Source organism: Musca autumnalis, unplaced genomic scaffold (genome assembly GCF_047663935.1).
Source record: "Musca autumnalis isolate F117 unplaced genomic scaffold, ASM4766393v1 scaffold_4, whole genome shotgun sequence".
NCBI lineage: Eukaryota > Metazoa > Arthropoda > Insecta > Diptera > Muscidae > Musca > Musca autumnalis.
In genome coordinates, this window is record NW_027411977.1 from 82,306,235 (window position 1) to 82,320,326 (window position 14,092).

A 14,092-nucleotide genomic window follows, 5' to 3' on the forward strand; every position below is an offset into this window, starting at 1 on the left:
TGTCGAAAAGTTGTCTACCATGATTGCCGCAGATTGTAACATGGTATTTACATTCCATGCAAGAAAATCACGCTATGATTGCGATCTACAGAGCAGATACAAATTCGGATAAATTTTTTTTGTCCATCTTAGCCTCTAAATATTTCACGATCATCACCAATAACAATAGCGATCTATTCTGATGTGAAACCGACCTCTGTACCAAATTTCGTGACAATCGGTCCATAATTGCAACTTGGTTTTTGATTACAATTTATAATGGACATATGGACACACGGACGGACGGGCGAACATACATTGCTATATTGCTTTATCTCGCCGAGATATGAAAAATGGTATATAACATTGGTTGTCTACGACGAATATTTCGCGGTGTTACAAGCATTTTTTGCAAAAAAAAACTTATAATACCCTTCCCACATTGTGGAGTAGGGTATAAATATTACTATTTTCTATAACGGGTTAAGCGACACAAATAACCGGTTTTTCGGTTAACCGAAAATGAATTTTTTGGTGAAAAGCGGTTTAAGTTTTGTAACTCAAAACCGGATAACCAGTTTCATTTTTCGACACCCTACCTAGCTCAAGCCACTACACATGGTAGCATAGGGTTTTTAACAACCTTTGGGCTATTTTCTCAGGAAGTATTGACATGCCCCTGATAAGACTTGTACCGTCATAAGAGGCAGCGAATACAAATTGTTACAAGAAAAATCAAAGCGATTCGTGAGATGGTCTTAAGGTCCGAAGAAGTAGACCGATAGATTTTTTTAACCTCTGGTTAAAATTTAACGATGTGCAAAGTATGAATCAAATTACTCTCTTCAAGAGTTATCATCTGCACAATTTTTCCGAATATTTTTAAACTTTTGTTGGGGAGGTACCTGAAAATCTGTCCTTCGTTATATTTTGTCCAAACTTAGTTTGAGTTCGGTCCACTCCTATATGGCTCATTTTCGAACTTAAACTAAGTTCTGAAAAAATATTACGAGTGACAGATTTTGGACCAAATTGGTTCATCCGTTCGAGAGTTATCGTGCGCTCCAGCCAGCAGCCAGACGGACGGACATTGCTTAATCGACTTCAAATTGTCTAGAACGGATTTCGTCTAAACATACTAGGGATCTAAATCCATTATTTCGAAGAGGCACATTTTGCCCGTATGAATGTGGATTTGGTAAAAACCAAATTTGCTTTAAAAATTCATTTGAAAAAAATAAAAAATAAAATCGAGCACGTCTACGATTATTGGTAAGAGGTCAAGGAAAAAATCTGGTTTCAAAACTGTTCGCGTTCACAAAATTGACCGATGCGCGAAAAAGTTATAGCGATTTTTATTCTCTTATCAAGAAAAAATATTTTAAAATTTCTTATTTGTTTTATTGAGAAAATGTATGCATACATCAGTAACAGCATTTGACATCCATCCGTAGATGCAACATAATTTCTAAAGTTTGTCTTTATTTTCGCAGAAAATGTAAAAAAATCTAAGAGCAAAGCTAAATTATACTACCTCAAAGTCCGTATAAACCTCTAAAAAAATAATTAAAAATACGTACAGAATCTAGAAAACGCGTAAACAAATATTGGCTCTATAAATTGCATATTATAGCAACAACAAAAGAGAAAAAACACGTACGACTTCTAAACAATTGGTTTTGTACCTAGCTGGAAACGTCTTTCAGACATTGCTATAAAAAGTCCCAATCATCAAGCTAAAAGTAGAATTAGACTACTCTCTTCTGTATTATAAAAATTTCCTTGTTTGTTTTAAATCTGACATAGAGTGAAAGCAATCAAATCTCGTTTCTTGAAATTTTAACAAAAAGTCTGAAAAGAAAAGGAACAAGGATCTGAAAAGAAAGAAGTAACGACTTTTGGAAAGAAAATGTTATAAATTAAAAATAAATTAATATCGCATAAATGATAATTTCCTGAAAAAATCGAACCTCTCCTTTCGTTGCATTTGATTGTTTAGAGATCCCTAAAAAGGAAGTCGATTTATAGATCCCTACGTAGCGAAATCATTTCTTCCCGAAATGATAGAGTATAAATTTCCATTTTTTTTATAAAATTGACAATAATTCACGAACAAAAATTCGTAAAGGAAATTCGTAAAGCTGAAGTTTATGTCGAAGTCTGAACTCGTGTTGGGAAGATAATAGAAAAAATATTTTGTAAGAAGAAACAAAATCAAAATACGGAGAGCGGAGGAAGTAAACTCAGTTGTGGTACAGCGACGGTGATAAATTACAATTTTTTATATAATTTTTGCTTATAAATTAGTTGTAATTATGCCATGTATTCGTTTGAATTAATAAAAAGTTTTGTTTGCCATGAAATCATATTTAAATACAGCATTTTTCATTTTCCGAACAAGACATGAAAATCTCATGCCAAAGCAAATGACAAGTCAATGCATTGGTTAAAATGGCATGTTAAAGCATTGGTGAAATGACGTGTCTACACATTGGTTAAAATGACATGCTTAGGATCCAAAACAGAACGTCATCTTTTGGGGGTCACACTCATATAAAATTCATGAGTGAAAATGAAAAAAGATGACATGCCAGATCGCTTGCACCCATGATTCAACTCATGATTCCATATATTTAAAAAAATTTAAAGAAAATCGCGGTTTAGTACTCGGTTTTGTCAAAATATGTTTTTGCTGATTTTCGTATTTCCAAGGTACCTATATCCGCAGTTTTAGTGGATGGATTCGATGGCGGAAGGGCTCATTAGATCCGTCGCGTAAAAAAACTAAATTCACGCGGCGCTCAAAGAAAATTAATTGACACTTGTAAATTTTAAACGCAAAAAATAGGTTTTTAAGAAAATTCAGGGGCCTAATTACGACATTCGATTCGATCGAGAATTTACTCGTGAATGAAAAAATCGAACTATGAGAACCAATGGTTCTCCAAAGAAAATTAAGAAGGTAGATGGTAAGAAATTTGTTTATTTTAAAGCAAAAACTAAAAAACAAAATTATTAACGAAAAAATTTAAATATTTGTTGAAAGCGTTGAATAATACTTTGGGTAATAATTTCGAAATGAAGTTGTGCTAGAAAACTGTACAAAATTATTTATTTTTGTAAAACTTTTTAACTTTGTTGTAACAAATTGCTAATGCATATACCTTTTTAAATGTACAGTTGGTGGCGTGAATAGGTTTTCATAGTTTGATTTTTTCATTCTCGAGCAAATACTCTATCGAATCGAATGTCGTAATTAAGCCCCAGACATCAAATTTTGGCCTTTAGATACCAATTACTATGATACTGTAAGAAGCTCACTCATGAGATATCCATTAAACGACGTAAAATCATGAGTTCTATAATCCTATAATGAATTTGGAATATTATCTTGTTGCGCGTCTGGATTACACTGTGCGACAACAAAAAAAATGACGAGGAAAATCGAGTAGATTATGAAAGTAGAGCTAAAAATATGAGACACGTGTATCGGCGTTTTAAAAGTTTACGTCGGAAAGTAACCAAAATAGGCGGGGCAAGTTCCGCCCATTTTTAATTTTTTCGAAATATTCGAGTTAAGATATCTTTGAATCCTTGCATTTCAGGTATATAGTGTCTTTGGCAACTTTACAGAGGAGTATGTGGGCAATATTTTTGTTAAAAATTTTAACCCTCATGCGGTTCATCAAAGGGGTCTTTTTTGTCCTTTTTTCAAAAATCTTTCAAAAACTCCTTAAAAATGTGATTGTATCAAATCCAAATATTCCACAAAATTGTTCGCCAAAATTAAACCCTAGCAATTGACATAAATAGCTGTATCATGAATGACTATAACGAACCCAGTTACGATATAGTCATTTATGTCAATTTCTAAGGTTTATTCCGTAAATGCCACCAAAGTAGGAGTTAGCCCCATCATTATAGTTTTTTGGACCACACCAAATTGTGCATGTGAGAGGCCATATGACACCTATATTTTCACTTGAACATAGCCGTAGACCTCTAATGTATTTTCTGTTACAATATAAGCAACCAATGGCTTATCCAAACTACGAAATTTAAGTTGAAAGTACTAAAAATACGCAACTTGGGCAGGTCCAATGTGGGTTTTTTATATTCCAAATATATATGCACCACAAATATTTCAAAAGCATTATGAAAGGAACGTACAACATCTTCTGTATGAATTCACAACGAAAAATCATCAATATGACATTTACAGTATCCAATCACAACGACAATCTCTATGAAAATTGGGAAATATGGCCCTAAAACATATATATCAAAAACAAGTGCTGCTAAGAATGTTATATGCTATGGTTACAGATTTCTTTTATTCAGAGATCCATAATAAAATTTCATTTGGAACATTTCTTTCTTTAACAATATTCCCAAAAAGTAAAGGATTTTGCTAGATTTTGATCCAGTATGGAATTATGTAAAATTAACAGTCCAAAATTAAAACATATAATTTCATCCTAATATATATAAATTTGTAATCTATTTTTTTAAGGAAATATTATACATAGATATATAGTTTATTTTGAAACTCATAGTGAAATTTTGTGTAGAATTTTTCATCCTTCGACACTTTTCACATATAACCAAGTTTTATATTACTTCCATGTACCAATTCGAAAAAAGAAGGAAACATTTTTCATCAAAAAAATTGGGAGATATTTTCATGTTTTTTTCAGCAAAATTGATACTGATATTTTCATGATATAAAATATAAATAGACAATTCATTTCTTTGGTGACCCATAGTGAAATTTGACGAAGAATATTTTTGTCTCTGACATCATCTCTCTAAAATTATGTTTTGTGGGACAATTTTGAATAAACTCAGATGAAGTCCGACTTTAACCCTAAGACGTGTTTTTCATTTTTAGAGATTTCTGGCGATTAGATAAGAGTTACAGATTTGGTGTATTCTGAGACCTATAGTAAAATTTTATGGCGAACAATTTTGTAGAATATTTGGATTTGATACATCACATTTTTAAGGAGTTTTTGAAAGATTTTCCAAAAAAGGCCAAAAAAGACTCCTTTGATGAACCGCATGAGGGTTAAAATTTTTAACAAAAATATTGCCCACATACTCCTCTGTAAAGTTGCCAAAGACACTATATACCTAAAATGCAAGGATTCAAAGATATCTTAACTCGAATATTTCGAAAAAATTAAAAATGGGCGGAACTTGCCCCGCCTATTTTGGTTACTTTCCGACGTAAACTTTTAAAACGCCGATACACGTGTCTCATACTTTTAGCTCTACTTTCATAATCTAATCGATTTTTCCCATCATTTTGAAAAAAATCGAATTTTGTTGCACAGTGTTATTAAACAAAATTTTAAAAAGCCGAAATTCCGGCTTCAACATATCAGCATCAATTTTAGGTGGATACAGTGTACCATATTGCCCATGGAGTATTCTGTCATTCTTTCTTTGGACATAGTTCTATAAAATGTAAGATTAAAAAATCGGAATTAAACATAAAAAAAAACTTGTTGGCTTCAACCCATTTTTCTACATTGATGCCAACACAACTTCCATGTAAATTAATTAGAATGGTAGACATTATGGGATCCCTCTTCAGTCATACTATATAGAATATGTTAACAGTTTTCGAATTCTGAGAGAGTGAAACTCGGAGTCATCGATTGTAAGACATCTTTTGTTTTTACCATATACCCTCGTTGGGATAAATGATGATAAATTATAGATGCAATGTATAAACAAAATAAAAAATACCTTAAATATCTATACAGAAATCATACTCTCCATGATTTATTGGATACTATAAAAATTCCTTTTTTTGTTTTTGGGACAAATTTATACATTTACTTACGTAACTATGAATTTCTATTCTCTATCAGTCCATACTTTTCCCTCATCGATCAACTTTCTTTTTATTTGCAGATTTATGATTGGTCAATATATCACAGTTCACGGCGATGTTATCAGTCACGTTAATATCACCCATGTCATGGTAGAGGACGGTGGAGAGTATTCTTGCATTGCAGAAAATCGAGCTGGTCGTGTTCAACATTCTGCACGTTTAAATATTTATGGTAAGTTCTATTATGGTTCGAAATTTTTTAAGACCGCAAAATATACTATTTTTAACATTTGTATATATACACGTAATAACGGCAGTAGTTCTTAAGTAAAATATTTTTCAAAAACTGCAGTGTCCTGCAAGCACTAAATTAGACTCTACATCTCTGCCTTTTATCATGAACAGATATGATATGCACATTCATATGTATTAAAAAAATTAAATGAAAAAAACAATGTCCGTGCTCTTTGCAGGTCTTCCCTACATACGAATTATTCCTAAAGTAACTGCAGTTTCAGGAGAAACTTTAAATCTTAAATGTCCAGTGGCTGGTTATCCCATTGAGGAAATTCACTGGGAACGTGGTGGTCGTGAATTGCCAGATGATATACGGCAACGTGTGCAACCGGACGGATCATTGACGATAACGCCTGTACAGAAAAACACCGATTCAGGCGTCTATACATGCTGGGCACGCAACAAACAAGGACACAGTGCTAGGCGCAGTGGTGAAGTAACAGTAATTGGTTAGTATATGCAACATCATACAACATACATTTTCCCTTCATACATAAGTATTGGAACCAAAGTACAATAACTTGAAATTCATAATAAATAATATTTAGTTGTAAACAGTGAGCCAACGCCTATTTGGATATATACAATGACGTAAAAGGGCCGAAAAAAGGTCACCACAAGAAGACTTTACCTCGGAAAATACTATTACGAGTATTCCACAACGCTGTTTTCATTTGCAATTTAATGAAATACTCATTTTTAATTGATTTTATTTTGCTTCTAAATTTGCATAAACAAATGAAAAATGTCATTTGCATTTGCCGATATACTATTCTATCATTCATTTTTTGATTTCATTTTTTTTTTTGTTACGCTTTACTGCTTCACTTCATTTATAACCAAAAAACATACCGTACAATACCTTCAATTCACAGTACCGCCGAAATTGAGTCCTTTTCAATCATCACAATTGCAATTAAACATGGGCGACCGAGCATCACTGACCTGTTCCGTTGTCAAGGGTGATTTGCCGCTGACCATGTCATGGCGCAAAGACAATCGACCAATCGACGCCACCCAACACATGTCCGTCAAGCAAGTGGATCAATACAACAGCATTCTGGTCATTGAAAATCTAGGTTCCGACCATACGGGCAATTATTCGTGTGTGGTACGCAATTCAGCAGCAGAGGTGGAAAACTCCCAGTCGTTATTGGTTAACGGTAAACAAATGATTCTGTCAAACATACAAAGCAAAAAAATGGCATTGTTTTCTTCTACATAGTACTTTTGTTTTTTTTTTTTGTTCTATCACTATTATATAGACTGAACCCAATAACCAGTATTCACTTTGTATGTAGTGTTTTTTAATTAATTTTTTTGTTACACCATATAATATTTAAATATATGCATACAGACAAATACATATGTTTGTGTGTGCATATATTGTTATGTAAATAATTTTCCATACACATACATTTTTAATTATAAGTGTTATAAATATGATAATGAGTTTTGAAATTGAAATAAATATAACCGAAGGGTTGTATACCTAAAATATTTTTGCAACAAATTAAAACCCGATTAAATGGGTAATGTCAGTTAATAAACATTCTTTCTCCTATTTTATTCTTTTAAAATATCTGGCCTGGGAAAAACACACAATAAATTTCTGAGAGATAGTTTTGAACCCCCAATGAAGACTCAGTAAAAAATTTCAGCCATTTCGGTGTGATAATGAGGCTAAAACCTTTAAAATGCCGAAAATCGGGTGGTACCGTCCTATGGAGCTATTTGAAGACATGGACCTATATCATATGGAACGTTAAGAACCCCTAAAGAAGACCAAATACCAAATTTCAGCCATTTCGGTGTAATATTGAGGCCACAACCTTCAAAATACCGGAAATTGGGAGGTACCGTTCTATGGGTGCTATACTAAGGCGTGGGCCTGTATCGACCAGTTTCTGCTGGAAAGTATTATACCACCAACGAAGACCAAATAACAAATTTTAGCCATTTCTGAGGAATATTGAGGCCACAACCTTCAAAACAATGAAAATCGGGAAGTACGTTCTACGGAGGCTATATAAAGGCATGGACCTATACCGAAAAATTGCACATGGAACGTTTAGTACCCCAAATGAAGACAAAGTACCAAATTTCAGTCATTTCGGTGGATTATTGTGGCCTCAACTATCAAAATGTCGAAAAACGGCTGGTACCGTTGTATGGGGGCTATATCAAAACGTGAACCGATATAGTCCATTTGCAATACAAATGTCCTAGGAGTACCAACTTACAAAACTCTATCTTAAAAATTTCGAGCTGTATCTTGATTTCAACAGACAGACATACGGATGGATAGACCAAAATGGTTATATCGACTTAAAATTTTACCCTGATCAAGAATATACACCGTGCTCTTGAATCAAATTTAAATGGAAGATACTTACATGTGGGAAGTTTTTGCGTTGGTAACCACAATGTTCATATATGAGAAAAATCAAAAAACTAAAAAATCGTCTGAGCTCTTTTTAAATAAATAGCGATTCAAGTTGACATTTTTAAGGGTTTTTTAAAGTTTTTTTTTTTTTTTTGCTTGGAAACCGCAATTCTTTACGAAATGGGACTAAAGAAAATGTTGTAGCTATGAAAATCTCTACAAGATTGATTCTTTTGATATATTCGTACTTTTTGCCGTTATTGAGATATAGAAGCTCAAATTAGGACAATGGATTGACTGTATCGCCTCCTTATTAAACAATGTCATGACTGCAATTTCCCAACTTAAACTTATATATCTCAAAAACGGTGCAACCTAGGAAAAAATTACGAAAGCCAATCTTGTAGAGAATTTTTACAGCAACAACATTTTCTTCAGTCCCAGTTTTTTAAGCTAAATCCTGAAGACCTATGAAAAAATCTGAAAGTTTGATTTGAACCTCTATATGTCAAAAATGGTAAAACCTAGGAAAATATCAATCAGCCAATCTTGTACACAATTTTCGCTGCTAAAACATTTTCTATAGTCCCATTTCAATTGGACTTGCGGTCTCCAAGCAAAATCGTGAAAACCTAAAAAACCATTAAAAATATCAACTTGAATCGCGATTTATTTAAAAAGCGCTCAGGCGGTTTTTTTTTAGTTTTTTTATTTTTCTCATCTATGAATATTGTAGTTTCAGAATCCGCCAAAATTTCCCAGGTGGAAGCACCTTCCATTTAAATTTGATTCAAGAGCACCGTGAATATCGGCTTTTCTGAGGAAATCGGACACTTTTTCAATATGAGGTGTTTGATTCACTTTTTTTGCTGTGGTGATGCTGTTCATCAGCACAACATTTTAACATATATTTTCGTCCAATTTGAAAAAAAAATTTCGTATGGTTACACAGTGGGCTTGGATGCAATTTTCGCGATTTAATATTTAAAATTAATTTTTAACAATAATTGACCACTTCGATTTGCTTGAAATTTTTTTTATATTAGAGAATTTTTACAGCAACAACATTTTCTTCAGTCCCAGTTTTTAAGCTAAATCCTGAAGACCTATGAAAAAATCTGAAAGATTGATTTGAAACTCTATATTTCAAAAATGGTAAAACCTAGGAAAATATCAATCAGCCAATCTTGTACACAATTTTCGCTGCTAAAACATTTTCTATAGTCCCATTTCAATTGGACTTGCGGCCTCCAAGCAAAATCGTGAAAACCTAAAAAAAAAAACTAAAATGTGATCTTTGATGGCGATTTTTTAAAAATCCATCTAGCGATTTTTTGATTGTTTTTGGATTTATCTCATCTATAAACATAGCTGATTCAAAATTTGCAAAAACTTCCCTGGTGTAAGCGGTTTTTATTTAAAGTTAGCTAAGGTGCACTGTGTATTACACACGAAGGTGTCGTAAAAGTCAATCTTATAGAGAATTTTCATAGCTATAACATCTTCTTTAGTCCCATTTCAATAGGGCTTACAGTTTCCATGCAAAATCGTGAAAACCTAAAAAAACCATTAAAAATACCAACTTGAATCGCGATTTATTTAAAAAGCGCTCAGGCGATTTTTTTTTAGTTTTTTTATTTTTCTCATCTATGAATATTGTAGTTTCAGAATCCGCGAAAACTTCCCAGGTGGAAGCACCTTCCATTTAAATTTGATTCAAGAGCACCGTGAATATCGGGTTTTCTGAGTGAAATCGGACACTTTTTCAATATGACATGTTTGATTTACTTTTTTTGCTGTGGTGATGCTGTTCATCAGCACAACATTTTTCGTCCAATTAAAAAAAAAATTCGTATGGTTACACAGTGGGCTTGGATGCAATCTTCGCGATTTAATATTTAAAATTAATTTTTAACAATGATTGACCCCTTCGATTTGCTTGAAATTTTTTATATTAAACTACGATCAATTACAAACATTCTAAGTCATATTTGATAGTGGGATTCAAATAATTACTATTTTTTCCTAATTTTTTCAAATTTGTCAAAACAATTTTTCCTTTATACCAATGTGAAACATTTGCTTTTTTACCAAAAAAATTAAAAATTATATTTTTAACATTTGTTTTGTTGTTTTATTTAGGAATTTATCTTAGGCCATGTTTATATTATAGCCTTTTGCAGGGTTAACCTTCTTTATGAGGATTTGTTTGACGTATATGTAATGGAATTGACATTTAAAACCCAGTGGGTTTGTTAAATCTTGTTATATATAAACGTACTATTAAACATTTCAAGAACTGCGTAATTTTTTTTTTGATTTTGAAAATGGATTAGCAATTATTGTACATGGTGTGCCTTAACCAAATTTAAATGGAAGGTGCTTACACCTGGGAAGTTTTTGCAGATTCTGAAACTACAATGCTCATAGGTGAGAAATATCATGAAACAAAAAAAAAAAAAAATAAATCGCCGGAGGGATTTTAAAATAAATCGCGATTTAAATTCACATTTTTTCGGTTCTTTAGGTTTTCACGATTGTGCTTGGAAACCGCCAGTACTATGTAAAAGGCCTATGTAAAGGGCCCACTATGTAAAGGGCCTAAAAAAAATGTTGTAGCTGTGAAAATTCTCCACAAGATTGACCTTTCTGATATTTTTGTAGGTTTTACCGTTTTTGAGATATAGAAGTTCCAATTGAGACAATGCACTGACTGATCTCCCCTTCATAAAAAACAATATCATGAAGGGTGCGCCTTAACTAACTTTTAATGAAAAACGCTTACAGAGGAGACGTTTTTGTGAATTCTGAAACAGCAATGTTCATATATGATAAAAATCCCAAAACTAAAAAATTGCTATAGGGATTTTTGAATAAATCGCGGTCAAAATTCACATATTTAGGGGTTTTTTCTGTTTTAACGATTTTGCTTGGAAACCGCAAGTCCTTTCGGAATGGGACTAAAAAAAATGTTGTAGCTGCAAAAATTCTCTACAAGACCAGTGTTCGAAAATTAACACTATGGTATCGTACCGTACCGTTCTGTACCGTACCATTGTGGATAGGTACACTACGATAGTATACCGCTCCGGAACACAAACACTAAAAAATATTTTAGTGATACTGTACTGGAACACAACGATAATCGTAGTGTACCGCATGCCGGAGCACTAAAAATCATAGTGTTCCGACTTCGGAGGACTAAAAATCATAGTGTTCCGACTGCGGAGCATTAAAAATGTTAGTGTTCCGACTGCCGGAGCACTAAAAATCGTGAGCTCCGACTGCGGAGAAGTAAACATTTTAGTGCTCCGACTGCGGAGTACTACGATTTTTAGTGTTCCGACTGCGGTACCCAACGTTTTTAGTGTACCAAAATGTGGTACACTACGTTTATCGTTGTGCTCCGGAACAGTATCACTAAAATATTTTTTAGTGTTTGTGTTCCGGAACACTAACGCTAAAAATATTTTAGTGATACTGTTCTCGGAGCGGTACACTATGTTAGTGTACTGTTTATTTTCGAACTCTGTACAAGACTGACCTTTAGGCTGTTTCGTAGATTTTTCCATTTTTGAGATATAAAGGTTCAGTTAAAATTTTTAGGTTTTTATCTTAAGTCTTCAAGATTTTGCTTGAAAACCGCAAGTCATGTCAAAATGGGACTAAAGAAAATTTTGTAGCTGTGAAAATCTATTTGTCTAATCTATTTATTCTTAGGCTGTACCATTTTTAAGATATATACGTTTAAGTTGGGAAATTGCAGTCGTAACACTGTTTTAAAAGGAGACTTGTCCCAATTTGAATTGTCCCAATTTGAACTTCTATATCTCAAAAACGGTAAAACCTACGAAAATGTCATAAAGATCAATCTTGTGGAGAATTTTCACAGCTATAATTCTGTAGGCCCATTTACATTGGACTCGCGGTTTCCAAGCAAAATCGTGAAAACATAAAGAACTCCTAAAAATGTGAACTTAAATCGCGATTTATTTTAAAATCCTTCCGACGATTTTTTTGTTTCTTGATATTTCTCATCTATGAGCATTGTGGTTTCAGAATCTGCAAAAATTTCCCAGGTGTAAGCACCTTCCATATAAAATTATATAATAACTAAACTGATTATCACATAACTATAGCTTGGGAATTATGTGGCTGAGCATCCCCGATTCATATTAGCTAAATGATATGGGACCTACTGTTTATCGCCGAGTCCGAACGGGGAGTTATAAAACACCACTTTTACAGAAAATTTACATGGCTGAAATACTCAGAAAATGTCACCAACATTTCTGAGGTGTATTTTGCCACCGTTGAAAATGTTGATGTTGCCTGGCCTGGGATTCGAACGCACAACCTTCTGCGTGCAAGGCGAGAGTGCATACCCTTGCACCACGGTGGTGAACAGCATCACCAAAGCAAAAAATAAAGGAAATCAAAAACCTCATATTGAAAAAGTGCCCGTTTTCACTTAGAAATCGCCATATATACTTCATTGGTCCTCCGATGAATATTTCGAAGTGTTACAAACGGAATGACAAATAATATTATGGTGGTGGGAATCGTTAAAGTCATATTTTACATACACCACCTTATAAACTTTATAGGGTTGTTAAGCAATCACATGTGTATGTGTGCCTGAGTGTGTCATTGACTACAACGCACAGCAAATCTTTTTATGTTCTAGAAAGTTGTTTATTGAAATCTTAGGTACATTTTTGTAGTTGACCGTATCCATATTTTTTGGGCGGTTCGGTATCTGTGGACCGGAATCGGAGAAAAAAGTATAAATATCAAATATTTTCAAAAGTTTTTGGCTATTTCACATTTAAGAACCGGCCATTGACATTTCGTATGTTCCAGAAAGATGTTTGCTGATATCTTTGCTACATAATTGTAGTCCATTGTTTTCTTGAATTTTGAACTGTTCAGTATCTATGGAGCAGGAAACGAGAAAAGAGGATAAAAATTGCATTTGATTTGCTATTTTGACCATTAAGAACCGCTTCAACAGGGTTCGTATGTTCTAGAAAGTTGTTTACTAAGATCTAAGGTAAATTTTTCTGGTTGGTTGTTTGTTTCAATTTTGATCGGTTTCATATCTGTAGACTAAAATCCGAGAAGAAAATAAACGGGAAATATGACTTTAACGATTTAGACCTTGAAGGTGAGGTTGAATGGATATTATTCGTTCCAGAACTAAAAAGTTTTTACACATTTAACCCATTTTGCACATTTTCCCCAAAATGCGTTCCCGTACACCAAAAAAGTTGCAAAATGTTCACTTCTCTTTGAACAAAAATGGCGCTGAATAGCTTTCTCTATATGTAGAATCTTTTTACACGACAAATTTGGCCGAGCAAAAATGTGCAACATGTTTGCCGGCTTCTGATTTGTTGATTCGCCGCCTTTGATATTTGTTCCAGTTTTTTGGCGTTTCTGCTATTTTTCCGTTTCGTTCAGTTTTGACAGTTTGCTCTTTCGACACTTTTATCATAAAAAAAGTACTGAAACGAAGCTTATATGTTCACAATTATTATTCACGTACATACATAGTGCAACAACACAATACCGGCTACCACCCAATA

General features: G+C 33.4%; 1 protein-coding gene across 1 annotated transcript in view; it reads left to right on the forward strand.

Annotated features, from left to right (window-relative positions):
* Positions 1-14,092, forward strand: part of LOC141402985 (cell adhesion molecule Dscam2-like) — a 261,395-nt gene that overhangs the window by 154,243 nt on the left and 93,060 nt on the right. The window contains exons 8-10 of the mRNA XM_073985115.1: positions 5,902-6,053; positions 6,295-6,567; positions 6,994-7,281. Of these exons, the coding sequence (XP_073841216.1) occupies positions 5,902-6,053; positions 6,295-6,567; positions 6,994-7,281 (713 nt within the window). The remainder of the gene's footprint in view (positions 1-5,901; positions 6,054-6,294; positions 6,568-6,993; positions 7,282-14,092) is intronic.